This window comes from Aptenodytes forsteri, unplaced genomic scaffold (genome assembly GCF_000699145.1).
Source record: "Aptenodytes forsteri isolate BGI_AS27 unplaced genomic scaffold, ASM69914v1 Scaffold61, whole genome shotgun sequence".
Taxonomy (NCBI): domain Eukaryota; kingdom Metazoa; phylum Chordata; class Aves; order Sphenisciformes; family Spheniscidae; genus Aptenodytes; species Aptenodytes forsteri.
In genome coordinates, this window is record NW_008794443.1 from 4,902,218 (window position 1) to 4,929,470 (window position 27,253).

A 27,253-nucleotide genomic window follows, 5' to 3' on the forward strand; every position below is an offset into this window, starting at 1 on the left:
TGTACACAGTAGGAGAAGCTACTAGCTCAAGCCTGTAACTATAGTACAGTGATAATGAAACTAAGCTATTCTTTGACTCTTTCCTTCTCAGACTGCAATGAGGCACTCTTCCGAAACACCATGCAGCTCCGGCAGAAGCAGTTAGACATTGAGAAAGCTTTAACAGAGGAGAAGAAAGTTGCTGCTAACCTCAGAAAGAACTATAATGCCTTGGCCAAAAAGGTATTGTAGTGTTTTCTTGTCAGCCAGCATTAGCTGGCTCCATTACAGTGAAAATGTTGTGCTAGTGATTTTGGCTAAGATTTAAAAACAAAATTCTAACCCTTTGAGAGGCCTCAGTTTGGGTGGAGATATCTGTGGTAGCACAGAGGCAGGAGGCAGCTCAACATGGGTCACCTGTCCTCCTGAAAAGGGTAAATCAAGGTGGTCCAACCTTAGCTGCTACGGGGCTGGATCCAGGTTTTAGGTCCAGTTCCTTCCCAGCTGTCTAACCATCACGCAGCAGCAGAAACTGGATTCTCTGGTTCAGATGCAACATCTGATGTAGCCTGGCCCATCCTCTGTGCATGTGTATGGGGATGGAGGGATTAGAGAATCCTTATCCTAACACAAATGCAGGTTAAAATAAATGCATAAAAATGCTATTCTTCCATCTATTTCTTTTTGCTCTTTGTCATAGTAATCATTGAATAAACTCACTTGGTGCAAGTTTTCCTTTTAGCTTTTTTGAGTTCCTGCGTTCATCAAGACATTTGATTCATATTAATTCAAAAATATCTTAATTTGAAGGGTTATCCAGGATAGAGAGAGAGTTCTGCCAAAATAACATTATGCAAGTCTTGCTTTTATTGTGTCTCAAAAATGTTCCATCAAATATGCTTAACTTACAAGGTTTTTTGTTTAGTTTTTAAAGGCTTTCCTAAGTGCCAGCTGCCACATATTCACCCTGGGGTCTGACATTTGAGTCTGAATTGTTTTTCTCATGCAGAATCAATAAGCATTTCCAGGCATAACACAATAAAAAGTATCTTGCAGGCTCTGTAGATCTAGAAGTGTTTTAGACACTAAACAAAGCAGCTGTCTCTTGATACATACAGGGCTTCTCTAGTAAGGAGGTGTTTATGAGTGTACATGTGTACAGAGGTATTCAGGATAGAATCTTTCTTGAATACATAGATGAGCCTCGTGTTTGCCTATGAAACTCATCTATCATAGTATGTAAAAAAAAAAAGAATTTTTTTTTCTCCTTTCCCTTTGGATCAGGAACTCTAACATAGAAACTTGCTGCCTTATGTATTTGAGCAGTACAGGATTCTTGTTGTCCACGATTTATCTTTCTGCAGGCAAAAGTAGTGGAAACCAGTCTGGGCACCGCAGAGACGGAACTGGAGACCTTTCAGTGGGAAAAACAGCAGAGACTGAATGAGCTATATGTAGTTGTCCCTTTGAAACTCCATCAGGTAGTTCAAGATGTTGTGCATCTGCAGGTGCAGAATGGCCTATATACATCTAAACAATGGTTTTACTGTTCTTTGGGGCCCTTAGTTCCTGATTCACCAGTCTCCTGGGCGTGAAGTGCCGTTAATTAAACTTCATGCTGCTATTTCCTCTAGATTTTTTTTTTTTCCTTCTCTACTCTTATACTGACAGAAAAGAGGTAAGGCAGGTCAGCCCATTGCTGAAACGTGCATAGTCTTCAAGTGTTTTATAGGTTTGGCATGGGATTTTCCTTCAGGTCCACACCTACTGATATTCTACTGGAAAAAAACCCGCCCCAAAAAACCAAACCAAAAAAGCCCCCAAACTATTGAAACTAATGGGAGTTCTGCCCAATTCAAGAATGCTGGATTGGATGCAATGCATTCATCTACACAGCTGTTAGCACAGGGATGATAAATAGAAAATGAAGAGGAAAACTCAAGACAATACTGTTATTTCCTCAGGGCTGAATCTTGTCCTCAGAGAGAGAAGATAGGCCTCTGCCTGTTCTGGCTTATATACCTCTGAGGCAAGCTCAGGTCTCTCCATTTGTTCCATTTCCCTTCATTAAAAGGTTGGTAATGAAGACTGAAGAGTCTAAGGCCTGACTATGCAGTCCTGCAGCTCCCAGATCATTCAAAAGTACAGTTGACAGGGAGTCCCTCACTCCCCCTTTGTTCCAGGGCCCATAGAAGGGTAGACAGCTTTATATGTAGGCAGTCGTCACAACTCTAAGTAGTCTTTGAGCTTTGCTGAGTGGTAGTGATTCCCTGGCCCAAAACGTGAGAGTTGTGCCCACACTTACTATTACCTCACTCATTAGTTCTCTAACTCTCCCACATTTGTTACCCAGAGATGACCAGCACCCTTAATAAGTAAAGTCAGCCTTGCTTATGGCTGTTTCTCGCAGGTGGAGTACTTGGTTAATGGGGAGATGCCCAGTGACTTCTCCCAGGCTTTGGTCTTTACGAACCAGTCCTTAGAGTATCTGCAGAAGAGAATGGTGGACCTACATAATGAAAAGATAATGCAAAGAGAGATCTATAAGAAGGCCCAGGAGCAACATAAGCAGCTTGTCCAGGACAAAAAGGAGATGGACATAAACATTCGACGTGAGTAACAGAGACTCTGAACAACACAGCATACTAGTGCTCGTTCTGTCCCCCTCACTGGGTGTGGGTAACTCACCAGATGTCTGTCTTTACACTCACCCAGATGTCACAGCTGGTTACTGCAGAAAATAAAGCAGAAAGAGCAGATCAAGTGGACTGTTTTGATGGTATTGGTAGTTGTCCAGCACTGCAGAGTCATTAGGCTGTGTGAAATAATTTGGGAACTTAATACAAGGAGAGTTGACTGAGATGAGACACTGGAAGTCAGGACACATGATTGCTATTTCTGGCTGTAAACCAGAACTGCTAGGAAAAAAATACTTTCCCCAAAGCCACATAAGCTTTTTTGGCAATTTCCTCCTCTGTGTAACATAAGAACAATGAAACAAGCCCTATTTGAAACACTTACTTTCCCAAGAACCAAATCCAAGGATGTGTCTAGCACCACCAAACCTGTGGAGGCCCTATATAGCCTTTGGTGTGGGAGTGGCTTACTAGGACTGGCTTAGAATGTGGCTTAGTGACAACACAGACATGGTCATGGGCAAGGACAAATGGCAAGATTCAGTTGTGAGCTCTGTGTGGTTTTGTGTGAATCTTTACAGAGCAAATACGAAAAAGCTCAGACAAAAAGCTGGGGGTAAGGCAGAAATTCTTATTAACCAATGAAAGACAGTGCTGCCATTTGTGCCATGCCCTTTCTGTTAGGACTGGAAGAGAAGTGCAGTCATCTGATGATGAAGAAGTTTGGCCGGTTGGTTGATTTTGAAGCAGTTCAAGCACACTCTGTTAACGTACGCATGGAAGAGTTGGAAGTGCAAATAATGGAGAAAGAATATGTGCACTCCCAGGAACTCCAAGAGTGGGAGGTAAGGAGGAGGGCATATGTTATGATGATCTGTTAGGGCTTCGTTTGTCTGGGGCTGAATAGCTACACTAAAATCTTTTGTGAACAGGTTCATGTTTGGTTTTTTTCACCTGTTATTAATAGACCATAACGTCCAGCTCCCATTTCCCATCATCATTCCTACCTCTGCTTCAGTTGCTGACGCACATCCTATTTTCTCATGGAGGTAGTCGATGACTTTGTTTTACTTTTCTCAAATGCATCCTTCTGCTTCAGTCCCTATGCGAAGTTCTTCCGGAGTGTTTTCCTTTGGTTTTCAGCTGGCATTCGGCACCTACTGCCTCCTCCCACCACCTTTGGTGACGAACTATTTGAGTACAGGGCAGCCCTGCCTCATGCCTGGGATGCTAGTCTGTGCAGTCTGAAAAGTGCATGTCTCTATCTGGGGGAGCCTAAGGCTCAGCTACTGTGGTGCAAGCAGGCAGCACTCTTATGCTGCCCTTACAGAATGCTGTCATTGGCTGACCTTTTAAAAATATGGAAAGAGAATAATTAGAAAACAGTCAGGGGAGAAATCTCTCTTTGAGCAAGTGTCATGCCTCTTGTTTTAAACTGACTTAAGATTTTTTTTTTGTTTCCCACCCCCTGAGCAGTAAAACATCAGCACCTTTATACATATATCTAATACATTTTGTGATTTCTACTTTCTCCTGTTCATGTCGTTTGGCAACACATTCTGGGCTTAGCCTTGCTGGTGGGTATTCACTGCTCCTTAGGGAAGTGAGTCTGGTATCCTTCAACACAGCGCACGTCTAGATCTGGCTCAAGACTTTTCTAACTGACGTCAGCCAGGACACAAGTAGGTTTGTAATGAGCTGTCCTGGCCACTCCTTGCACGTTTGTGCGGCATGACACGTTGCCAGGGAAGTACAGTGTCGAAGCAGATTTGCAGTTCTTTGCTCTCCTGGCTGTCCTGTGTTTGTAGCTGGGCAAAGAACCCCTGTCCTCCCTCTAGATTTGGATATGAGAGCCAAATCTCCAAGCGGGAACTCATAGCCCCAGCCTTCTCTGTTCCTCTTCTATGCTGGCTTGTGGCAGGTGTAGGAACCAGCTTAATATGTAGCGCACATACAGAAGTACTATGTACCCAACAGTTTTCTCTTTCCCCACACTTTTGCCTAACTAACTAACTGCTTTACCTAAATACTTAGGCATTTGCAATATTAAAAAAAAAAAAAGAGAGAATAGAGTCAGATTGCACTAAAGGTACTGTGGGATCAGGTGGTGTATGCAGGATCAGTCTGTTGTTTACCTCCCTTCTGTGACACTTATGTTGTGCCTAGCACTTCTTCCCCACTTCACACTTTTTGTCCTCTCTCATCCCAGCTCAATTTTTTATATCTTTCTAGGAAAGAATCTTAGACCTGCGGCAGCAGCTCATGAAGCTGACAAAGGAAAACACCAGCAAGCTGCAGCAGCTGAACCGGTTCTGCCTTGAAAAGCAGCAACTTGAAACTAAGCTGGATTCACTAAAGAATGATCTGGTAAGCCTTTTAGCCACTGTACTGCATGCAGGGTTGGGACTGTTCAGAAATGGGTAAGGGTTCATCTGGCCCTCACCAGCTCTCTGGTCTCACATCCTGCTCTGCAGTCAGCAGTTCAGGCTAATACTGCTCAGTGGCACTGGCTGAATGGCTGCTCCAGGTCTTGTAGAAAGGGAGATGAATGAGCTGATCCTGAAGTAGGCCATGCCTTAGCTTCTCTGCTAATTTCTTACTTAGCTGCTTTCTAATACTGAAACGAACTCATTTCTAATTAGAAAATGTCTTGCAGCAGGTCAAAATTATTCCTTTGTTACATGGAAACAGCCAAATGAATTAAAAAGTTTTCTTTGCTCTGTGCTAGGGAATAAGGCAGCCACCTGTGACAGTCTGAATCTAAGTTAATGGTCCCTCACTCTGACTTCTGAGTAGTTCTGACTGAGGAGCGGAGACGTCATGAAGCTGTCCTGCTTCTTGGAAAGCCTCACTTTCCCACTTGAAATAAATTTCCACCATTTATTCTCCCATGTTTTATAGGAGTTATTTTTTCCTCTCCTTACAGGGAGTAGAATTTCAGGGCACCCGAACTACTGACATCAAAGAGAAGGCCAGGCTGGAGTCACGGCTCAAGCACATGGCTCGTAACACAGCCCTCCTAAGAGAAGAAATCAATCTTCTAAGCAGAAAAGATGGGTGCTTAAGAGAAGAACTCACTCTCCTTAGCAGAAAAGATGGGTGCCTCTTTCTACAACCTTTATCACCACAGGACTCTGAGACACCAACTGAAACATTCCCCGTTCTTACACCAGAAACGGTAACTAACAGTCCAAGTATCCCTTAAAAATGGACATGGTAAACTGTGGCAGTAGTAATATCTGGAAGCGTGAAATGAATTGCTTTGGCTATACAGGGGTTTAGTTGTAAAAGGTTATATTTGTTTCCCCTATCAAAATATGACTGTAGTGACAGATACGGAATAAAAAAGTGCAAATAGGTAAATGCTGTTACCAGTCCATTGCAGAGATTTGCACTGGGCAGATGCCCTGGGTGTGCGCGTGCGTATGTGTCTGTCTGTTCTTCAAAAGAGTGGCTGTTGAAGGCTGCATATGAGACTTTCACATGGGCAAATATAGCTTTGGTACCTGTGTTCTCAAAAATACCAGAAGAGGTCTGCCTTAAGGGGGTGTGTTGTTATTTGCTGAACATCCTAGCAGCAATGGCAGTTCTCTGCTAACTGAGCTAGTTAGAGTCAAGGGAAGGGCTGTATGTTTGGAGAAAGCAAAGGGACCGTCCTCCTCAGGGCCTACAGTGCTCAGATGGGTATGGAGCCAGTCAAAGACTTTCCCACTTGCCTCTGCTCTGTAGCAGTGGAAAACTGCGCTGCAGTGCGGGACGTGGTATTTACCTGGCATGAGGAGGGTATAGCAAATGCAAAGTCAGCCTGTAATTCCACTGGCTCGCACCTGCCTGATCAGAGTGAGAGGGCGCCAGGCTCTGTATGTTTTCAGATTTTACTCTTTTTTTTCCCTCTGGCATTCAGTATGGTGGCAGCGCATGATCATTTACAGCACTTACCCTGCCTTACTGTGAAAACTTCCTTCAACCCCAAAGCGGAGGGGTTGTGTTGCACTGTTCTTCCAGTGCAATGTTTCTGAGGGTGCACAGGGAGGCTTGTGTTTTGTTGCTAGTTTTTAATTAAATAGATTGAACAACCTGCAGCTGCTCTTGCTCTTCCTCCCCACTCCCTGCCTTTTGCCACTGGTCTTTGTACACCAGACAGAGGAGCATTCAGCCAGGATCCAACCATATCCCAGCCAGACACAAGAACTGCCCCTGCTGGCCCCAGCACAACCAAATGAACGGTACTTGTGCTGCCTGCCTTTTCAGTGGGTCCCTATGAAGGTGCTGAGCATCCTCTGGTTCCTTAAGGGAAAAAAAACATGCTTATCCACAGGCCCGGACGCTGAAAGCTTTTGAAGCTGGAAAACCACAGGATGGGGAGTGGGGGATAAGGAAACAAAATTTGCAGAGATTTGGGTGTCCGTCTGCCTCCCCCTCGTCACCAAACTCATGCAGCTGTCCTTGGGGATAAATGAAAATTTCCTCTAGCTGTGCTCCTCACTGGAAGTTTTATGTCACTTAACTGGCACAGGTAGCAGCTGTCCCTCTTCTCCTGAGCTCAGCATTGAGAATATTCACGTGGGTGAATATTTGGAAAACTATAACTGCAGGAAAACATCACCTTTCCCCAGGTGTGCTGCTTGCTGTGTGTCTGCAAGTAAAAAAAGAGTAGGTTCATTCTGTGGGAGGATTTAGCATGCAGCCAGCCACAGAAAAGACTAAAGCCTTTATTTTAGATGTTAAAGCGTGGGTTTGTCTTTACAGATACGCGGCTGCGGATGGCGTGTATGTGAAGGGTTGTTTAAGTTGATGAGGCAGAGTGCACAACTCCAGTCCATTCACAGGAGTGTGTTCCTGGGACGTGCCTTCCTGTGGGGGAGAAGAAAAGACCCTTTTGACAGCGTTATCGTTTGTGAAGCCCTCACTGCAAGAGGGTGCTAGATCTCGGTGGTGGCAGCTCTGTTTGGACCCATGTCCTGCGGCATCTCTTGTGCTGCTGTTTCAATCTTGTGCTCTGATGAACAGCCTGGTGCCATGGATAGCTGCTGCCTTGTTTCTTGGGTCCTCCTGTGACCTTGCTGAGGATGCCTTCTGTCTCCATAGCATTATAAAAGGCACATATACATCTATATACAAGTGCATAAATATATAAATAGGGGCGTTATACAAAAATAAATACCCATTCTCTTTTTCTCTGTAGAATAAGTCTTTTGCAAAAGGCAGCTTGGTCCCTAGCTAGTAGGAGAATGAGTCTCTAAGGGCCTCAGTGGTGACGGGCTGCTGTTCAGACGTCTTGGTAGGTCCTGACCCAAAGATGTGATCACTGGATTCTGGGGATGGAGATCTCTGGACTGGCAGCAATCTAGTCTTTCTACCTCTTCAACTGGCACTAGGCCTAGGCAGCAAGGGCTTCCTGAAAGGGAAAGCAGCAAGAAATGATTACGATGCATACAGAAATGAGAGATGCTGTAGTACCTTTCTAGTCAACAGTCCACTTTATGAGGATAGGTACTCTCATCGGAGAGGAAGAACTGCATTCTGAAAGTCCTGGCTACAAGGGAGTTTGATCTTATGCCTGCACACAACAAGCTCGATCCACACTACAGGGGTGGATCAAAATGGATCAGGTCCTAGGTAGATGGATTCACATAATTTTTCAGGGACCTTGTTGTTTTACTGGTGGTCTGGAAAATGCAAAATTAAGAAGGACTAAAGGACAGCGTCTCTGCAGCTGGAGGTGGGTATGTGCCCTTCCGGCAGCATACAGCTCAGGCTTTTGGAGAAATGAGACATGTGTCCTCTAAAACTGATTGAGGCCATTCACAGTCCCCAGCTGCTAGTGCGGCCTTTCCATGCTGTTGGTTCTATGCAGTGTTGAAACTGTCCATGCACCGTAGAAGCGAGCATGAACGGAGCCATCAAAGGCTCTACAGTGAGATTTCCCTTCAAGATCAGCCTAAAACGATGAGATGAAGCAAACACTGAGTTTTCCAGACCACTGACCTTGGTGGAACAGGGGATCCCGTCGACCATCCAGGCTAGGGCCTCCCACTTTGCTGCCCATGACTGGATGATGGAGGCCAACAAAGTGCTCTTGAAGGTGGGGACAGTCATCTCGTGGCTGAAGAAGCTGGTGAGTGGAGTCATCCGGGAGACTGTAGAGGAAAGAGCTGTCTTCTGTTCCCGAGTTGGGCAATCTGGGGAGGCAGACAAAGAGGTTTAGCCCTATTCACAGATCTTTCCTCCTTGAAAGATACGACTTACGTAACATGTCAGCCAGCTGCATCAATGCAATGACACAAAGCACTCCTAAGTGAGGGGAAGAGCAGAAATTGGGATATACTTGCGGGATGGGAATAAGGCGATGGGACCTGGTATCCACGATTCAAAATCTAGTGAGTGCCACAGGAGCTGGAAGGAGTGAGTCCCGGGGAGCATGGGAATAACGACTTGGCATCTGAACAGCGAGACAGAAAGCACTGGCAATTGGACCCTGGCCAGATTCTGGGGCAGCTGTTTATCAGCATCCAGTCATAGATGTTAGCTTCTCTCATCCTACTTTTCAGTCTCCCACGTAAGAGCAGGGGGAGGAAAAAGGGGCAGGGGGAAGTAGGTCTTGGCCATCTCTACATTATCCCTCCCTCAAACCATAAGAGGAATGAGCTGTACGAAGAGAATTTAGACCAAGAAGGCCTAGTGCTGGAGCATGGATTTGTTTCCCAAGTGAATTGGGAGAGATGGGAGCGTGCTGAGGGTGAGCTTTTGTGAGCACGTAGTCTTGTGGGCCCCACTGGGTTGTTCCACTCTTCCCCTTCGTAAGCCAGGACTAACCTGGAGGGCTGGTAGTCTTGCTGGGCATTCCCGTTTTGCAGCACTCTTGCCTGCAGCAAGGCGTTGGTCTCCTCGTGTGACTGGAAGGAGAGAGAAGGATTCTCAGCAGAGCAACGCCACACAGCAACATTAAGAGGCAGGTGCTGATCTGGGAGCCAGAGCCGTGGGGCAGACTGGTGAAGCTCTTATGACAGAAGGCAGAGAAAGCTGAAACTGTTCCTTTTGCTACAGAGGACAGAGTGCAACTGAGCACTGAAAAACTCACTTCACGCTTACTGCTGAATCAATGGGGTATGATAACCAATTTATAGTCTCAGCTGTGGCACTGCCTTGGCCTGTGTTACACACAGAGTCCTCAACATTGTCAGTCCCTGTGAGCTTTGCTCAGGAGAAAGAGGAAGCATTCCCTTAAGAGTAGCCTTTGCTCACTGCCTCCTCCATACTTAGAGCCACTGCCCCAAGAAACCACCTCTTCACCAGTGTTTCAGAGACCTTCCTGTTCCTCCCATGTCTCAGACTCCACTGCAAAGGGGAAGTCTCTATTAAGAAGCCAGTCCTGCCACTTCCATGTGCTGCAAAGGGTGCCAGGCGTGTCTGGAGGGTCCCTCTCACTGCAACCACAGCCTCCAGCTCATGTCAAACTGGTAACTGCAGGTGTGGACATACCTGTGGCACTTCATCTGGACTGTAATCTCGGGGCTTGGTGCTTGCATAGCCCACTCCTGCAGCGGGGCAGATGCCATTCAGATGTGCCCCGTTGGCGTAGGGCTGCCCGTTAACATAGGGATGTCCATTGGCACGAGGAGCAGAGATGCCCCTCAGAGGCACCATGGTGTACTGGCAGGATGATACCAGCAGCCCAGCTCCTGGGAAGCCCATGTCAATGGTTTGCTCTGCGGAGGGAAGAAAAAGGAAGTCTGAGGCCAAAAACAAGAGGTAAAGGTGAGCTGCTTGAAGCTCAGCAGGGATAGTGTTAGGCTGTCCTATCAGGCAGCTGTTTGGGCACCCAAAGCACCCTTGAAGACAAATGGTGGAAAGGGGCCCTACACGAAAGAAAAGGTAGTGCCCCTTTCCACCTGCTCTAGTCCCAGGGTTCCTTCTCAGCAAGGTAAGCAGAACAAGGGACAAATGGTGGCCTTTGTCTTTATTGGGTTACACAGGACATCTGGGATTTGCCCTCTGCCCACCATCTCCCTGCTTCCCAGAATGTGCAGCCCTCACATTTTGGGTGTTTGACCCAACTACCCACAGGGCAGAGCATATCTTGTACATCAGGCCTCAAGAAAGAACCCTTACTCTGCTTGGACCAGGCTCTCCAAAGGCAAAAGGGGATGAAGGCCACGATGAGGAGTACGATAGAGCCCAGCACGACGCCTACAATCAAGTATGGCAAGTCGCTGGAACGGGCCACCATGGCTCCTGTCCCCAGGCCACTGTGCCCACCGCTGAGTGGGGGATGCTGCTGGGGGGTCACTGTTGAGGGTGGAAGGCGACCTGGCAGACCAAGAGACTTCCGAGCTGCGAAGGGAAGAGAGAGAGCGTTAGACACAGACATGGCAGATGGAAGAGCAGCACACTCCAGGATGTCTACACTGCTGTGGAGTGGACAGACTTCTACAGTGGCTTTAAAGAAGTGCTCCTGGATGCCAGATGATTTCCTAGGCTGATGCATATTGCAGTACAGACAAGCCCTTTGTGCTTGGCTTACAGATCTGCCAGGCTCTTGGGCTGCTGAAGCAAAAGGAAAAAGGAAAATAGCTTCTCCAAAACACCCACTTGGACTTAACGCTGTTCCTGTCATGACAGTGCAGCTGCTTGGAAGACAACATGGGACCTGCTTATAACCAAACACAGGAGTTCGGAACAGCAAGGTAAAGTTAGTCCTTCTGGTTCCAGTCACCATCTATGTGACACTTAGGAAAACAAAAGGTAACTACTACTCTGAAGGAAACGGTGATGGACTCTGCACAAGGGGTCTGTGACCCATACCGGTATGGGTATGTACACATACTGAGCAACAGCATCAACAAACCTACGCCTCTCTTCTCCCCAGTGCTGCCTCCATCTCCGTGCCTGAGCTTGGGTGATGCACCGTCAGGCAGGGATGGTACCTGCCTTGCTGTGCTCTGACAGCTGCAGGCAGGGAAGGCAGCAGGCAGGGAAGGCTGCAGGCTGCACTCCCAGGGGCGCCCTGCGAAGCTAGTTACCTTTGGTTTCACAGATCATCACGTTGCTGAACTCGCTTTCACCACCCTCATTGAAGCACTGCATCTTAATGTCATATGAGGTCTCTGGCTGCAGGTGGCTGATGGAGTGCCAGTACCGATCTCCTGAGGAGGGAACACACACACGGTGCCGTTTAGCTTCCTTGGGGAACACGCAGACAGCCCAGCTCTGCAGCAGTGCTAGGTAAAGCAGGCCTGGACAGCAGCAGCCTTATGCCTTTTGTGCACAGGGCTCCTTCTGGCCAAGGAAGGTTCCTCCTTCCAGGAGGAACCAACAGCTGGGACCAGTCTCCCAATATCTCCTACCTTCCACCACGTCCTTCTTGTAGTCGCTGTCGTTGTCACTGTCAGTGGGGCGGTAGTAGATGTAAAAACCATGGATGGGAGTGTTGTTGTTGCTGGCTGGGATATACTGCAGAGAATGGGAGGGAGAGCAGAAATTAGCAGATTGTCTGTGCTCCATATTGTACTAGGTAAGGAGCAGTGGGGATAAATGGGATGGGACAGGGGGAAGACCCAGCAGGGGGATCGTCCTTGTGTTGCTGCTGGTTTGCACAGTAAGGGCTTCCTTCCAAGAGCTCAGTGCTCTTTTATACTCTCACACCTCGCTTCTCTCAAGTAACAGACAAGCCATGAGTCTGGTCCTGCCACCCCAAGCATCCAGTACTCTGCTCCCTCCCAGCAGCCACAGCCAATGCTTCAGAGAAAAAATTCCTCAGCAACAGTGACTCAGCTGGGCCAGGACAAGCACACCTTCACCTTGACTCCAGTAAGCTCATGGCTTCCAGACAAACTGCATCTTGCCACAAAGCAGTGAATGCAGGACTCTCATGTTTCTGAAGACAGCTCTGTTCCTCCTTCATCCAGGGCAGTATTGTCCCAGCGCCATGTGTTCTTGCTGTCTTTCACCCAGTATTTTATCAGCTACTGTTTGTGTTTAAATGAACAGCAGTGCCCATCCTGCCCTGTAGCAATTTCTGGCTAGAAGAAGCTGGGGGAGAAGAGGGCAATGTGTCCCTCTGAGTAAGCTCTAAGCTGTTGGAAACACTTGGATCTGGGCTTGTGATCCAAAAGATCCTGCCCACTCCTAAAAATCCTCTGGGGTGGACTGCTGTAAATGATTATCAGCACTTCGGACTGCTACCCAGCAAGTGAGAGTTGAAGGACGTATCTGCTGGAAACTACTGGGACAGACAGAGGTGCTAATGGATTCCAGGAATTTGGCCAGGAGAGCAAGCAGCCGCCCCATGCGTTGTTGAACTGTGCTTGTTGAACAAAATGGTCAAGACCCTGAGGTTATCCGCTGAGATGCCTCCTGGATTCAGATGAAAAGGGTTTACTAGGCGCTCCGACTTCCCCCACTTCTATGTGGCCCAAGCCCAGTCCTCCTTCGCTGGAGGGAGCTATTGGATTCCAGACCCATTTGTGCTGGTGACAGGCTCCAGTGTGGTAACCTGGAAGATGTGTAAGCTGGGCAAGTAGCACCCACACACCTGTTTCCTGCACATTCGAGATCTCTGCCCCTACAAACCTTACCATCCACTTCAGCATGATGGTGGTCTCATTGATGGCATCTGTGAAGGTGATGTATGGCCCGGCCACAGGGCGCTCGTAGACTCGGTTGCTGTACCCAGACACCACGTATGGCCGAGATGCTGCACTGGGCTCGCTCTCTCCCAGGATGTTCAGTGCCCGGACACGGAATTTATAGGACATGCCTAGGGGAAAAATGGGAAATAAAAGAGTTGCAGAGGTTGGAGTCTTCCAAGACTTCTACTGTCAGCACAGGCTTGACTGTGGAGAGGGGCTACATCTTCTCCAGAAGGCAGAGAGCCTACAGAGAGGTTCTGATTGCAGTACAAACACTGAATGGCCAGATTTCAGCCATGCGCTAGATGGAGCCTGCTTTTATTTGCCTTCCCCAATTCCTGTCTGGATGGTCTAGAGGTCAGGTAGCAGTTCTGGAAGGTGCATGGGTGGATTCAGAGATGCCTGACAGGTTGTCCTGACCCGAAAGCAGGTATGGGAAGGCGTCCTTCCTCTACTTATGGAAATTAAGTACATAAACATCAGTTAAAAGCTCAAAGCCTAAATAATTTTTATCCAAACACGGTTTTACTGGTCTTTAAGTTGAGGTAGATATGTCACCCTTTTAAGCTGTCCAGCTCAGTGATGCTGTCTTTTCTCACATGAAGTGCAATGGGAATTGTGTGCCCATCTGTCTTGCCTGTGGCTAAGGAAAGTTCTATCCTGTCTAGTAAATGGCAAAAACAAGTGCCTTTAGTAACTATATCCCATAATACAGAAAAGCATGTGCAAGCCTCCCTGAGGGAGGTCAAATCTATGCTGGTCTTTGCAGCTGGAGAAATTGGAGAAGCATCTGCAACTTTTCCCCATGCATCTAAGGCTGAAGCTGGGGAGGCTTTGCTTTGCTCGCACATGCCGAGGCTAAGCATGACGTGACAGATGGCTAACTATCCTACAGGGACGGCACAGCTTTCCTGCAGACCTCCAGGAAGCAGGGAGGAGAACACCTGCCTACCTTTCTCCAGGCCTGGGATTTCCACAGAGAGGCGAGAGGGAGGAATGTCACTGGTGGCCAGGACCCAGTCTCCCAGCTTCTTCAATTTCTTATATTCCACACGGAAAGACTGGATGGGGAACCCACCATTCCCACGGGGGATCCAGGTCACGTACACAGATGTCTCTGATGCCATGGAGATGGTTGGACGGTCTGGTGCCTCTGGAGCTGCAAGGGGCACAGAAGGGCATCAGGACATGAAACACATTCCTCTCGCCCTGTCTGGAGGATCCTGTAGCTCAGAGGTATGTGAATGAAGGACTACCTGCATTGCACCCACCCACAGGCTCTTTAAGTCCTGAATGCTCTCTTCTTTCTGCCTCTTCATTGGAGCTGGCACCCCCAAATCCTCACTCCGTTCAGTTTGCGCCCTGCAAACATCTTTTACTCCTGCTTGCATCTTGCTCCTTTTCCACACCCAACTCAAGTAGGATGAGACAAGGTTTGAGGTGTGTACACCCATCACAGGAGGGAGAGCAGTGAGAGGTGTGGATGCAGGGCTGGAGATAGAGCAAAAGGCCTGGCTGATGTGGAAGCAGTGAGCAGGGGGAGACTGACATTGGGGACAGACAAGCGTAGGAGACAAAAACAGGAGAGGTTGAGAAGAACCAGCTAAAGAGGAAATAGGGAAAAGTTCTGAACTGTAGAAATGTAATTTGATAGGAAAACAATCAAAAGATGGGAGGGAAAGAGATGAACGGAGCTGTGGAGATGAAAGAAAAGGCAACACATGAATAAGTGTGGGGGATTGAAGGAGGGGACTTCACAGAAAGGATAAGGATTGAAGGAGAGAATTTCACAGAAATGATAATGGCACTGGTGACTAATAGTAACGGCAGACGCAAGGTGGGAAACAATGAATTGGGTTAACTGGTAAGGAGCTGATGTTTCTCCAGTGCAGCAAAATACCCAGATGGAGCACCCCCCACCCCTAGAATGGGCACTAACTGTCCCTTGTCAGGGCTTGGCTGAGAGATGAGGGTGCCAGGACCTGCAGGGGCTTGGTTGCCCTTTCTCTCCTCGCATTCCCCCAGTGCACGGCAGCTTGTTGGTCCTGTGCACCGCACATTCGCAGGCTCCACAGCAGGGCTTTCTGAACCCTCCACGTGAAACTCAGCAAGAGACAGTGAGTTTCTGACAAGCCCTTGCATTAACGGTGGGGACAGGCAGTGGGATCAGCCTGCTCTCCTAAGACAGACTGCCTGCCAAGTGCAGTAGCAGGGGTGTCTGAGAAGGCCCTCTTCTCGTCGGGAGCTAGAGACCACCCATCCAGCTTTGCACAGTCTTGCTTTACCAGCGGAGACTTCAGCCCCAGCACGGCCTGGCTACTGCCACCCGCAAGAGATCCAGCACCCCTCGCCCTCCCTCCTTGCCCAATTCAGGGAGGGCCTTACGGGACAGACGGCTGTTGTCAGACTGGTTACTGCTCTGAGTGCTCGTGCCTGGGTCGTCCCTCTGGATTTGCTGCTCTTTGCTGGCAACAATCTCTGGTTTTGGGCGCCGGCCTGTGCAGAAGGGAGAGGTGGCATCAGTGACATGGAGACGTGGCTGAGAGTTCATTTTTGCTGTGATGAGCAAAGAAAATCTTCCTAGCCACGATGCCAAGGTAAGTACTCTCTGGACTCAAACAGCCCTAGGGGTTCAAAGTGCTCAATGTGCAGGCAGGCACTAAAGCTAAAGGGGCAGGTTTGTTAAACTGTTAATAGGTCCCGCTCATATTTAATTTTCTAAAACTTTTAATTAGTTTTCTTGAAATGTTGCTAGATTTCTGCCTGAGAAGGCAGTAAGATGGGGGCCTGAGGGGAGATGTGAGCAAGCCCACCACCATGGGGATGGATGCTACAAAGGGAATGCCATCCCCCATGCCTGCTGGAGACATGAAAAGCAGCCAGGGGACAGGGAGACTTAGCGTAGATGTTTGGAACATCCTTTTAGTGGCAAAGACAGTTTGGCACCAAGCAGACTGCGTGGGAAGGCTTGGAGTTTCCTTTAGTGCAGGACAAACTTTTAAGGACAGATTAGACAAACACCTGTCGGGAACAACCCCCACGGGCTGATCCTGTCTCCAGGCAGAGGATGGATTAAACGACCTCTTGACATCCCCGCCAGACCTATTTTCTACAGTTCTGCAGGTGTCCAACTGAAACACCGAGGGAGGAAGGGACTTACTCCAACCCAGGCAGAGAGGAAGACCTGATTTTCCCCATCCCATTTCAATCCCACCCTCCACTTTCCCTTCTGACAGAGTCGCTCTAAGCTGAGGGCAGATGGGTTTCCAGAGCAGAAACAGCCCCTTTGTGCTAAGGCTGGTGCCTATGCCTCAGGGCTGGGGCAGGACGTCTTGGAGGGGCCCTCCCCTGACTCAGAGCAAAACACCCAGGGAAAGGTTTGACCTTTACCAGTCCGGAAGGTCACCATGGCCGTCTGTCCCTCGCCGGCACAGTTGTGAGCGGCCATCTCCACCTCGTAGAGGCTCCCAGGGTCCAGCCTGGTGAGGGTCAGGCGGTGCTGCGAGGCTGGGACGTCCCTCACTGCCCAGCTGTCCGAGGCGTTGGTGACCTGCTGAGAGACCAACGCAGGCGTTGCAAAGCTGGGGGCAGGCTGGACTTCTTGCCTGCACCAAGCTCAGAAGCTTTCGTGACAGTTTGTGTATCAACCAGGGCTACCTTCCCTGCCCAGAGGCCAGCTCCCTGCCTGCAGAGGAGGGAGATGTTTCCAGCCTGATTTTGCAATGCTGAAGGATTCAGGTATAAGCAGGACCAGTCACCAAGCACCAGGGTGTTTTCTTGACCCCAGAGGTTCGCTCAGCCCCATTCTGTCCGCTGGTCCCCTCTTATACCACTGCCCCTCAATGCGCGTAAAGCTCTGGAGCAGGCGCGCCCACAGAAGGCAGCGCTAGCCAGAGGCTCGAGCTGCTTTAGGAACCAAACCTCTCCTGCAGCCCTGCTGCTGAGCTGCTCATTTAGACACTGGCCATTTCCACGGGATGAGGTACCCGGACACCACTCTTTGGTCATCTGGACCTAAATCATTTGACTAACAGCTTTTTATCCAGTTTTATCCAGCCTAACCACTGGCACTTTCTGGCTGAAGTGAGGAACCGTAACGTTTGAGCACAGGTTTCTGCAGGGAAGAGACCGTGTATGGCTGTGGCCCCCAGGAAGGCTTGGAAACACAGTTTGTTTTTCGGTGATGCCACGATGCCCCATGCGGAGGGGGAGGGAAGGTGGGACCTTCCTCCTTCTCCCCAGCTGCAAGGATAATATTTTTGCAGGCAAATAGGCAGGACACTGAAGTGACCCGGTGCCGACAGGAGCATTAGCAATGCAGGCAACGCAACAAAACGGAAATGCCAAGACTCTGCCGTATCATTCATCTTCTCCAAGCGTTTGACACTGACTGATTAATGCCTGCCTCGTTTTATTTTTATTCCCGAGCCCATGGATTTGTGAGGCCAGGGAGGGGAGCCTTAAAGACTACTAATATCCAGGAAAGAAAAAGAGAAATTCTTAAGAAACAAAGATAATGGCTGCATGGCATCTGACTGCTTGCAGGCTGCCGAGATTTTAGGGGCAGCATAAGAGCAGGGAAAAAGAGACATCCGCAGATATTTTCCAGAGGAGAAGCAGACCCTTGCCCAGTACAAATGTAAGCCTCCTGTCAGTAGGTTTTACTTTCCTTCTAGTCATCTTTCACACAAAGAACCTTTTCTTTTGTTGCTGAATTGATTCCTTCTCTGCACACATGCTTTTCCAGTCAGAGATGTCAAAACCAGATCATTATATAACTTGATCCTAAGGATCTCTGATAGAAAGAGACTCTTTCTAAACAAGTTTAAGGGTTATTGGGACTAATTCCTTTCCACACAACCCTTAAGCATCCCAAGAAAGAGTCTCCAGCTGAGAATTTGGACTACACTGAAAACATATTACTGCAAACTGCAGTGACCCATGGTGACCTCCATTGCCCTACAGCCCCTTCCAGGTGAAGCGCTGAAAAACAAATAAAAAATGGACAAACTCCAGCCTGCAAGTTAAGATCGCATGCAGAATTGGTAGTTACATGATACACCATTGGGGGACAAATCTCTTCTTGGCAGACAACCAGAGCCAACAGTCTGGTGAGGCTTTTGGCATCTTTTGTTTTTTACTCAAGCTTGCCCTATTGTGTTCTTGTGTTAGCATCTTCTGCCTTTGTTTTAAAGGGCTCTTTAAAGAGATGGTTAGCTGAAACCCTCAGCTTAAGTTTTGTTTAGAAAGAAATCAAGGCTGTGTGGGGATTATAACAGCCTCCTATTATACCATATTTTCACAAAATCAAACAATTCCAGGAAAATAGATACGTATATTCACACATAATTGAAAACGGTGCCTTGCAGTGGCTGGGAATCCAAAACACGCCAGATCTGGAATGTACTCAAACCCCAAAGCAAAACCTGCCTCTCTGCTGCAACACCCTGCCTACCCAAAGGAAATACAAGCATCAAACAGATAAATTCAAGCCCCTTTTTTCCCCACTTATCCCCAGCAAAATGGGAAGAGATGCTCTGCACCTCAAAAGCAGAATTTTTACCTCAACAATGCTTTGCTATTTAGAGAAACCGCTGGTCTACAGCTCTGCCTGCACTCTGCCTGTGGTGCCGAGAAGCACCATAGAGGACAGGAGCCCTTGGGCTCAAGCAGGGCTCGGCAGTGCACTGTGTGCTCACGCTGCGCCGCCAGCCAAGACACATGCTCAACAGTGCACTGCCTTTCAGCTTCCAGAATAAAACCAGTGGTTGAGGGCCTTCCCAGAGGACTTAGCATGGCTATGACAGCTCTCTGCCGGCTCCTCACAGTCACTGAGCGTGGGTGCTTCAGTGCTGCTGAGCAGGGCAGGTACGTGCAGCAGAGAGAGGCCGCTGCTCTGTGTCCTGCAGCCCAAGCCTTTCAAGGCAGAGGTGTCCCCGTGACTTGTGCCAAGACAAAAGCATTACAGAGCAACTCACTGTGCAATCCACCCTCAGGACTTCCTACTTGTGTAAGCACACAACTGGGAATTGGAAGTGGAAGCTCTTCAGACTGGAAATACGTATGTGTGCATACGCCCTCTGCTTACTTAGGCCAACGGGCACTGCTATGGGCTCCTCTTGGACAGCTTGGCAAACGTCCTCTCGCAGCCTGTACTCATCAGACCTCAACAGGCTGAGGCTGCAGCTGAGGAGGTCCCACCAACCAGCGCTACCATTGAGCGATGGGTGCCCCTGCCCCAACGCACCTGCTCACGAGGTGTGAAAACGTGCAGTGAGGCCACCAGCCTGCCTGTGGAACGGCGCAGAGGAAAGATGGGAGCAGGGCGAAACAGCGATACCTTGCGATGCTTCACCACGTAATAGAGGATGGGGGCTCTGCTGTCAGGCCGGGGTCTCCACACCAGATCGTAGCTGTCCGTCTTGGATGTCCGGGGAGAACTGAGGATGATGGGGGCCTCAGCTGGAGACACCAGCTCCCTGTTGGCTGCACACTGTGGAGATGCTGACAGTGGGGTCGTCCCAGGCTTTGGCAGTCCAGCTTTATCCAGGGGCAGCTTTAAGGCGCTGTCCCTGGAAGGTGGTGTTGGAGGCTGAGCCGAGCCCAGCTGGACATCTCGCCCAGGGTTGAGTGTAGCTCCTGAAAGACAAGGTGTCGAGGCAGGGTAAATGCCCGTCCCAGTCTGCGGTGAAGGCAGAGTTATGAGCCCCCTGAACCTCTCAGAAGACCAGCACTATACACCCATTGCAGCACAGGTACCTTAGAGGTATCAGGTCCCAGGCAGTGCTGCCTGCTGCACCACTCAAAAAGGTGTTGGCAACAGTCTCTCTTTCTCCCGCTATAAACCTAACACACCTCACTGGGGCCTCTCCGAGAACAGGCCTTGGCCACATGGGGCTTCCTCCCTCTCTGAAGCCCCTCTTACCCTGGATAAGTTCAGCAAGGTTCAAGGAATCAGGTGGTACCTCTCTTAGCCCAGGTGAATCAACCCACATAAGTGTTTATGCTCTTGCTCAGTGCAAGCTCAGAGGCAGAGCTGAGTAAGCCATGAGGTAAGGCACTACGCCCAGATGTCCTATGCCTCTCATGTAGAGATAGCTCAAGTATGCACACATGGCACTGCACTTAGAAGCAAAACCACTACCATCTGTTCCTACAGGGAGATACGGAGATCCCAGTCAAGAAAGCACTTGAAGTGTAGGGTGAAAGGGAGGGAAGAGCAAGGCAGCTCAAACACAAGCAGGAAGGTTACACACCAACTTTCTTCTCCTGCTCCCCCTGCTCTTTCCCTGTGTGTTAGGCTCTGGGATTGAATGGTCACAAGCTTGGAGAGAGGAACTTACCCGGCCGGGCTGTCCTCAGTTGCACCATGGCTTGCGCGCTGCCGACCTCGTTCTCTGCCATGCACTGGTATATGCCGTCATCCTCAGGCCCCACGCTGACCAGCCGCAGCGCCCTGCGGGAGAGCCGGAGCCGGTGGCTGGCGGAGAGGGGGACAGCGTTGCGCAGCCACATGACGGAGGGCTGGGGGTTCCCTCGCACCTCACAGGTGAACTTGGCACTCTGGCCCCAGGGAATGATCTGCTGGGACAGCTCCATGGTGACCTCCGGGGGCTCTGCGTGAGGAGAAAACACAGCTGCTGAGTGCCACTTGGCAGGGAGCATGGCATTGTCATGGCTTTGCACTTTCCTCTCTGGCAGAGACGAGGGCAGAGTGCTGGATCCTTACCCCACCCCACCCCCAAGTCCCACTCCCTTTGCGGGGGCCCGCAGGGGTCCGCTTCATTGCGCCTCCCCTTCAGCATCCACACGAACCGCAAGGAGAGGTGGCCCAAGGCCATCTGCCCCTCTCAGATGACAGCAGCCACCTACAAGTCCCATTTTTCTGAGCTGAAATGCTACTCTGCAAAGATTGCGCTTGTGCCAAAACAACACCGGCACCTGGATGAAATGCAATCCAATAAAACATAGGCTTAGCCTCCCTAATGCTTGTGAGAAGGGGAAGGATGCATGGTAGAAATATCTAAGGTGTAGTACCCCTTACATTTCCCACCCCATAGAGAGCTTCCCTACAGAACAGAGCAAAAAGCAAGTCACTCATGTCTTTCCTATGCCAATGTCAAATACGTCTAAGAAGCAGCCAGTCCTCCACTAAAGAGTGGAGAGTCAGAGTAAACCCAGTGCCACAAATGACAAGAGAAGAGCTTCCGCAGGGGAAGGGAGGATCCATCATCTCCAGCTCATGGTGGGAGCCAGGAAGGAGGAACTAACCACCACCCTCAAGGAAGAATTCATCCCATCTCCTAGAAACTGGAACTACAAGCAGGGGTTTGCTTTACGTTGCGGTTTGTCGAGGGAGAGGAAGAGTACAGCAGCACTAGTATTTTCCCCTGAAAGCTGTGGAGAAAGTCCAAGCCCTTCCTGAAACAAGGACTACAGCAGCACTCACCGAACACCTGCACGCTGTAGAAGATGAATGCGGCTCCGGCCTCCCCAACCCCGTTGTCAGCTGTGCAGCTGTAGGTCCCCGAGTCCTCTTCACTCGTGGGGTCAATCAGGAGGTTGCTGAGCAGGAAGCGTGTCTTGTTGTACGCGGAGACGCTGGAGCCGTCTTTGGCCCAGGTGACCCGCGGTGGGGGGATCCCGCTGGCCACACACTCCAGGATGAGGCTTTGGCCCTTGGTGACAATGATGGTCTGAGCTTCGGGGGGGTAGATTATCCGGGCTGCCTCCGCCGTGGAGCCTGGTGAGGAGAGGAGGAGGAAGGAGGTGGGTGGGAAGGAAGGCGGCCAGTGGGAAAGCGCCCTGTGCAGAGTGCAGGTAGGGGTAATAGTAGCGCTAGCACGGCTCCCCTGCGCTGCGGTAGATAAACGGCAAGGCAGGCCAAGAGGAACATTCCTTAAGGGATGCGTGCACACAGCAAGCGGTCTTGCCAGAGGGCTAAGGGCCTTTGCTCACCCATCACCAAGAACAAATCCTGAGGAGGTACGGCAATCCCAGGGTTGCACACACATACCCCAGGAGCAGACCTTGGGGCCTTCTGCTGCTGGAAAGGAGTTTTCCCAGCAACTGATAATATCGGTTCACATGGAAAACCAGCTGCAATAGCACTGGTACATGCTCACAGGCCTGGAAGTGCTACGAAGAAGACGTGCAGTGAAGGGAGAGCGGCTTACGTCTCACGCGGAGCCTCTCGCTGGAGACCGAGGTTTTCACCTCCTGCGTCACGGGGTTGTAGGCAGCACATTTGTAAGTCCCCTCATCCTCTTGGCTGGCATTGACGATCTGAAGGTTCCCGGATGGCATGATAAGGTAATTGTCTGTAGGGAGACAAGAGGAGGTGGCATGTGGTTATAAGACATGTCCCCCCTCTGGAAGAAATGCAGTGCCCTGAAGAAAAGGTGGACAAGTGGGAAGGGAAAAAACCTCATGATAACACTGACGGCACTGAAATGACCCCTTTTGGTTCAAGTATCAGGGGAGCAATGATGCAATGGTGGGAGGAACAGAGCCTTAGGTGAAGCTAGCTTGTCACAGGTACAGGCAGCAGATGGAGTGAAGCTGCAAAATTCAGATCCAAATTTAAAAAGTTTCCCCAAATTCAAAAGTCGCCTTTATCTAGGCTGGGTTAAAGGAGCACTTCAAGGACATATGGAGACGCCCGATGAAAACTGATGTGGTGCATCACCTAGTTCTACTTTCTTTCCTCTTCCACAGCTGGTGTTACACATGGCTCCCTAGTGCCAGGCAGCAGAAACATAAAGGAGACCTGGCAGAGACCCTAAACTAACCTGTGCTCAGACCGGTAGCGAAGGAACAAGGAGGCAGCAGGCAGAGAAAGCTACTGCTGGTAGGGAAGGGTAAAACAGGGTCCTGAGAGGGGACCCAGCGGGACAGACCTTTGTGGCACTCACCTCGGGAGGCCTCTAGCCACTCCTGCTTCACGCTGTAGCGGACCTGAGCCTTGGGGTGACTTTCAGGCAGGTCGCAGGCGATCACGGCTGTGTTCCCTTCATCTACCTCGATCACATGCTGGCCGTCGAACTTGAAATCTTTCAGATCTGTAGAGAGAGTGAACGACAGGGTATCTCAGTGGCTGGCTCCGCAGCCTGGTGTCAGCTCAGCCTCTCCCTGCAGACCTGGGGCTGTTTCACTGTGGTGGCAGCAGAGGACCGTTCTGTCCCCAGCAGCTAGGGAAACTGGCCTGGTTTCAGAGCTTTATTTTTTTTTCTCCTCCTCCTTCCTACAAAACGGATAACTTAAAACACAGCTTCTGGAGAAGCCGCCTGCTCCACGGCTGAGAAACTGGGTGTGAAGAATCCTGGCCTGAGAGTGAAAAATGAGCCAACTTACTGCAGCACTGAAGGGTGGCCAAAAATGGTCCTTCTGCCGCCTGCTATTTCAAACGCAGCTGCTGTCCTGCTACAGAGAAGCTAACTTTGTAGTCATATCTCAGGGAGCCCAGTCTGCTTCAAGGGTGCACAGATGCCAGGTGACACAGTAGGAGAGGGTGTATGAGCGCTGGACGGTCCCAGAACTGCCCTGAGCTCCTCCAGTGCCTGAGCTATCAGTGTCTCCACTCCGGGCACTCTTGCTCCCATCAAATATCTCACAGCTGAAGGCTGGTTAACCATGAGGCTTTGCGTGTACCCAAGCAGTGTCCATGCCCCAGTCCAAAGAACAGGGACTTGCAAGGAAAAGCAGCTCCTCCTCTACATGGCACAGCTGCCCCCTCCCTAAAGCAGCTGTGAAACCACCCCGTCCCAGCACATGTCCCCCTACGAGGCTGTGACAGGGGTTGCTCCCCCGGCAGGGCTGATGCAGGCAGCAGGAGTGGAAGCACAGGGCTGGGGGGGGAAGGGGTGCTTGACTTTTTGTTTTCTTTTCCCTGTTTTTCAAAGCAGGAGCAGAGGATTGCGGTGAAACCCCATGGATCTGGTAGGGCAGAGAGCACGCCAGCCTGGCCCTGCCAAGCTTCCCAGAGATGAAACTGGTCCCCTCTCTCCCTGGGCATGATGGCAAATCTTTCCAGGGCGCTGCAAGCCCAAAGTTTGTCTTGATCAGCCTGTGCCAGGAGGGAGAGGGTTTTGTGCCAGGAAAAAAGTCCGGCGCACGCATTTTTACGGTGCCGTGCACCAGCCCAGGCAACCACTAGTGACAACTGCACATCCCGCAGCTGGTCACAAGTCACATCATTGTCACGTCAAGGCTCAAGCTGGCCCATCTTCCCCAGGACCCAGCACTAACACACATCTCCCTAGCAGCACGCCACTAAATCCGGATAAGACCGCACTCCCATTTCAAAACCCCACGCTAAGGCAGCACGTCGCATCCCTCGCCACGGCACAGCGTGGCCACGCGCTGTCAGCAGCTCCCTCACCCCTCAAAACCCATCCCAGGACGTGGCGCCCGTGACCTCGGGCAGTTTGGAGAGCCGGGGGGAAGCAGGAGGGCTGGCGGACGGCAGGCAGCCTCCCTTGGCAGCCCCGGCCGGCAGAAAAATGTGGTTTTGTTCTCTGGGAAATGCAGCAGCTCTCCAAGAGCAAAAGACAACTCTGGCTCCAAGCTTCTCCCACCCACAGTCATGGAAAAGTGACATGAAATTTCTCAAGCAGACTTTCTGATTAAAGCAAGATCCTTTATGGAGTTTAAATAAAAACCAGCTCTCTTGGCAAGATGGTGAGAAAGCCTCCCCGAGTGCGGCGCGGAGGAGCTGCCGGGCGGCTGCCGGGGGAGCCAGCGTTCCCGGGTCTAGATCTGAGGGAAGGGGAGGAGGTTGAAAAGAGAAGGGGAGGTTTTGCAATGTCATAAAAATGATTTGCAGTGAACATGCTTAATACTTCTGGAATTTCTTGGCATCATTCAATTAAAAAAAAAAAAAATAAAAAGAAGGAATACGGGTGAACTTCAGAAATGTGATTAATCCTTTAACGCAAGCCGAGGAGGGGAGCCATGTTTCCACTAGGTATTAAAGCCAGATGAAGGTTAACTCTTAACTTGTGAAAAGCTGGCAGTGCCTCGTGCTCCTCCAACAACGAAAGTTACTGCTGGGGAGGGGAAGGGTGCTGGATATTTTCTCCTCTTTGCTTTTTATATTTGATCAAGGAATAAAATAGTAAAAGCCGCAGAAATGGAAAGAGGTGGAGAAGAGGCGAGAGCCCAGTGTCTGCCTGCCCACATCACGCATATTTCTCCGATCAACAAAATATAAACGAGCATCAGGAAAATTAATGTGCGCCTTGGTGGTCTGGATTCATCACAGCCAAATTAAGATTTCGGAGCCAAGGCATAGGCTCCAGCAATGCTGGCAGGGATCTGCACGCAAACACACACACGCGCGTGCATGCATGCACAGACCCTGAAAAGGAGAAGGGGCCCAGGAGCCCGGAGGAAGAGCAGACCCCCGGCCCCGGCACAGCGGAGCCCACCGGGAAGCACCACGCTCTCAGAGATGGAAGATGATGTCCCCGTGCTGGGGGACCCCGGGACGACCTTGGGCTGGGTGGACATGGGGGTCCCTCACATGCAGCCCCCCAGGCGGCAGCTCAGCCCACCGCTGTCACAGCTGTGAGTGCCGCAGCCCTACGGGGGGCGGGAGCAGGACCCCCGGCTCTTCCTGCCTTCCCCTCCTAGCCTGGCTGCAGGGGGTGAGGGGCGAAGCTGTGGACGGAAGGGGAAAGGACAGAGGAAGGGGATCCTGGGGTGGCTGGAAGAGCAAGAACTGGGCACCGCCAGGGAAGTGGAGCGAAACCAGCAGGGGAGAGGGGAAAAACATCAGGTGGGCACCGGGACAAACTATTTTCCAATACGCAAGTGTACGAACTTCCTGCCAAACTACTCCCCTAAATTCCTGCTCCCCCACAGCGAACAAGACTGTTTTATTTGCCAGTGGGTTTTGGCCATGGGCGGTCTCAACCGCCCCGCTCCCTGCTGGTACGGGCACATACAGCTGTCCATTAATGCCGATGGGTCGGCTGGAGCTGGCAAGGGGTGGTTGGGGGCACTGCCGGCCCCGTGGTAGGGGCACCCCGTCTGCGTGGGACGATCCCCCCCTTCACACACCCCTTTGCACTTGGCCCCAGCGTGGCAAAATGGAGGCTGCCATGCTGGGCTAGGACACACAATTTTTCCCGGGGGGCTTCAAATGAGCCCCCCCGGCAATGTGGGGAGCCACACATGCCTCCCCCCTTCAGGCAGTGCAGAGACAGGTGGAGGAGAGGGTCAGCGCCAGGGGGGATGCAGCACTTACCCCTTCGGCTGCCCGGCCGGCAGCAGCGGTGCCCCATGTCTAACATGCAATTTGCACCCCGGGTCTAACTCCCGCCACAGCTGGAAGAAACCACATCCCCTCTCCCCTGGCTGGGTTTTCCTTTTCATATGGCAGCGCATGACGTGCCAGCCCATGTCCTTGTCCTTAAAAGACACGCTTGATCACAGGGAAGCAGCAAGTCCTCATCCACCAGCCACCGGCCGGGAGGTGCTGCGGACAGACAGACAGAGCACTGCCAATCCCAGCCGTGCTGGGATAACAGGGTTTATTTTTTTCCCTTTTTTTTTTTTTGTTGTTTAGAAGGGAGTGCAACCAAAGGCCATTGCTTGTGTCCATCTGTGCCCCACTCCAAGGCGCGATGAGGCGAGCCGGGGCGCAGGGAGGGTCAGCCCTGTGGCTAGCTGCGCCGCTGTCATAGGGGAGAGAAACCAGCTGAATCCCAGGGCCGGGGGCCAAGCAACGAGGCAGCTGAGACAGACCAGATTAAATGAATGGGAGACCATAAATAACTTTGGAGAAGAAGCACTAGTAAGTAAAATGCCGGCCCTGAAGGTAAAAGTCCTCCCCGCTGTAGGGAAGGGTGAGGGTGGGAAGGGAAGGAACCCGAGAAGGGGAATGGGCAGGGACGGGGGTCCCGCAGTCTGGGGGCAGACACCTTCCGCTAATTCCCCCGCTGCTGTCAGAGCAGCCTGGGGTTGTGGCTCTCACTCCCTGTCCGGTCACCACCACAGGAGCCT

General features: G+C 50.6%; 2 protein-coding genes across 2 annotated transcripts in view; one reads left to right on the top strand and one right to left on the bottom strand.

Annotated features, from left to right (window-relative positions):
- Positions 1-6,076, top strand: part of CFAP44 (cilia and flagella associated protein 44) — a 53,994-nt gene extending 47,918 nt beyond the window's left edge. Inside the window, exons 31-37 of the mRNA XM_019474722.1 lie at positions 92-222; positions 1,344-1,460; positions 2,390-2,591; positions 3,300-3,460; positions 4,848-4,982; positions 5,542-5,793; positions 6,065-6,076. Of these exons, the coding sequence (XP_019330267.1) occupies positions 92-222; positions 1,344-1,460; positions 2,390-2,591; positions 3,300-3,460; positions 4,848-4,982; positions 5,542-5,793; positions 6,065-6,076 (1,010 nt within the window). The remainder of the gene's footprint in view (positions 1-91; positions 223-1,343; positions 1,461-2,389; positions 2,592-3,299; positions 3,461-4,847; positions 4,983-5,541; positions 5,794-6,064) is intronic.
- A 1,723-nt stretch (positions 6,077-7,799) lies between these two features.
- BOC (BOC cell adhesion associated, oncogene regulated) overlaps positions 7,800-27,253 on the bottom strand; it is a 57,277-nt gene continuing 37,823 nt past the window's right edge. Inside the window, exons 4-19 of the mRNA XM_019474729.1 lie at positions 23,161-23,307; positions 22,423-22,566; positions 21,696-21,989; positions 20,590-20,862; positions 19,587-19,885; positions 16,637-16,799; positions 15,632-15,742; positions 14,199-14,405; positions 13,193-13,374; positions 11,963-12,068; positions 11,639-11,761; positions 10,728-10,949; positions 10,098-10,324; positions 9,432-9,511; positions 8,604-8,797; positions 7,800-8,013 (exon numbers count right to left, since the gene is read on the bottom strand). Coding sequence (XP_019330274.1) covers positions 7,832-8,013; positions 8,604-8,797; positions 9,432-9,511; positions 10,098-10,324; positions 10,728-10,949; positions 11,639-11,761; positions 11,963-12,068; positions 13,193-13,374; positions 14,199-14,405; positions 15,632-15,742; positions 16,637-16,799; positions 19,587-19,885; positions 20,590-20,862; positions 21,696-21,989; positions 22,423-22,566; positions 23,161-23,307 — 2,954 coding nt within the window. The 3' untranslated portion in view covers positions 7,800-7,831. The remainder of the gene's footprint in view (positions 8,014-8,603; positions 8,798-9,431; positions 9,512-10,097; positions 10,325-10,727; positions 10,950-11,638; positions 11,762-11,962; positions 12,069-13,192; positions 13,375-14,198; positions 14,406-15,631; positions 15,743-16,636; positions 16,800-19,586; positions 19,886-20,589; positions 20,863-21,695; positions 21,990-22,422; positions 22,567-23,160; positions 23,308-27,253) is intronic.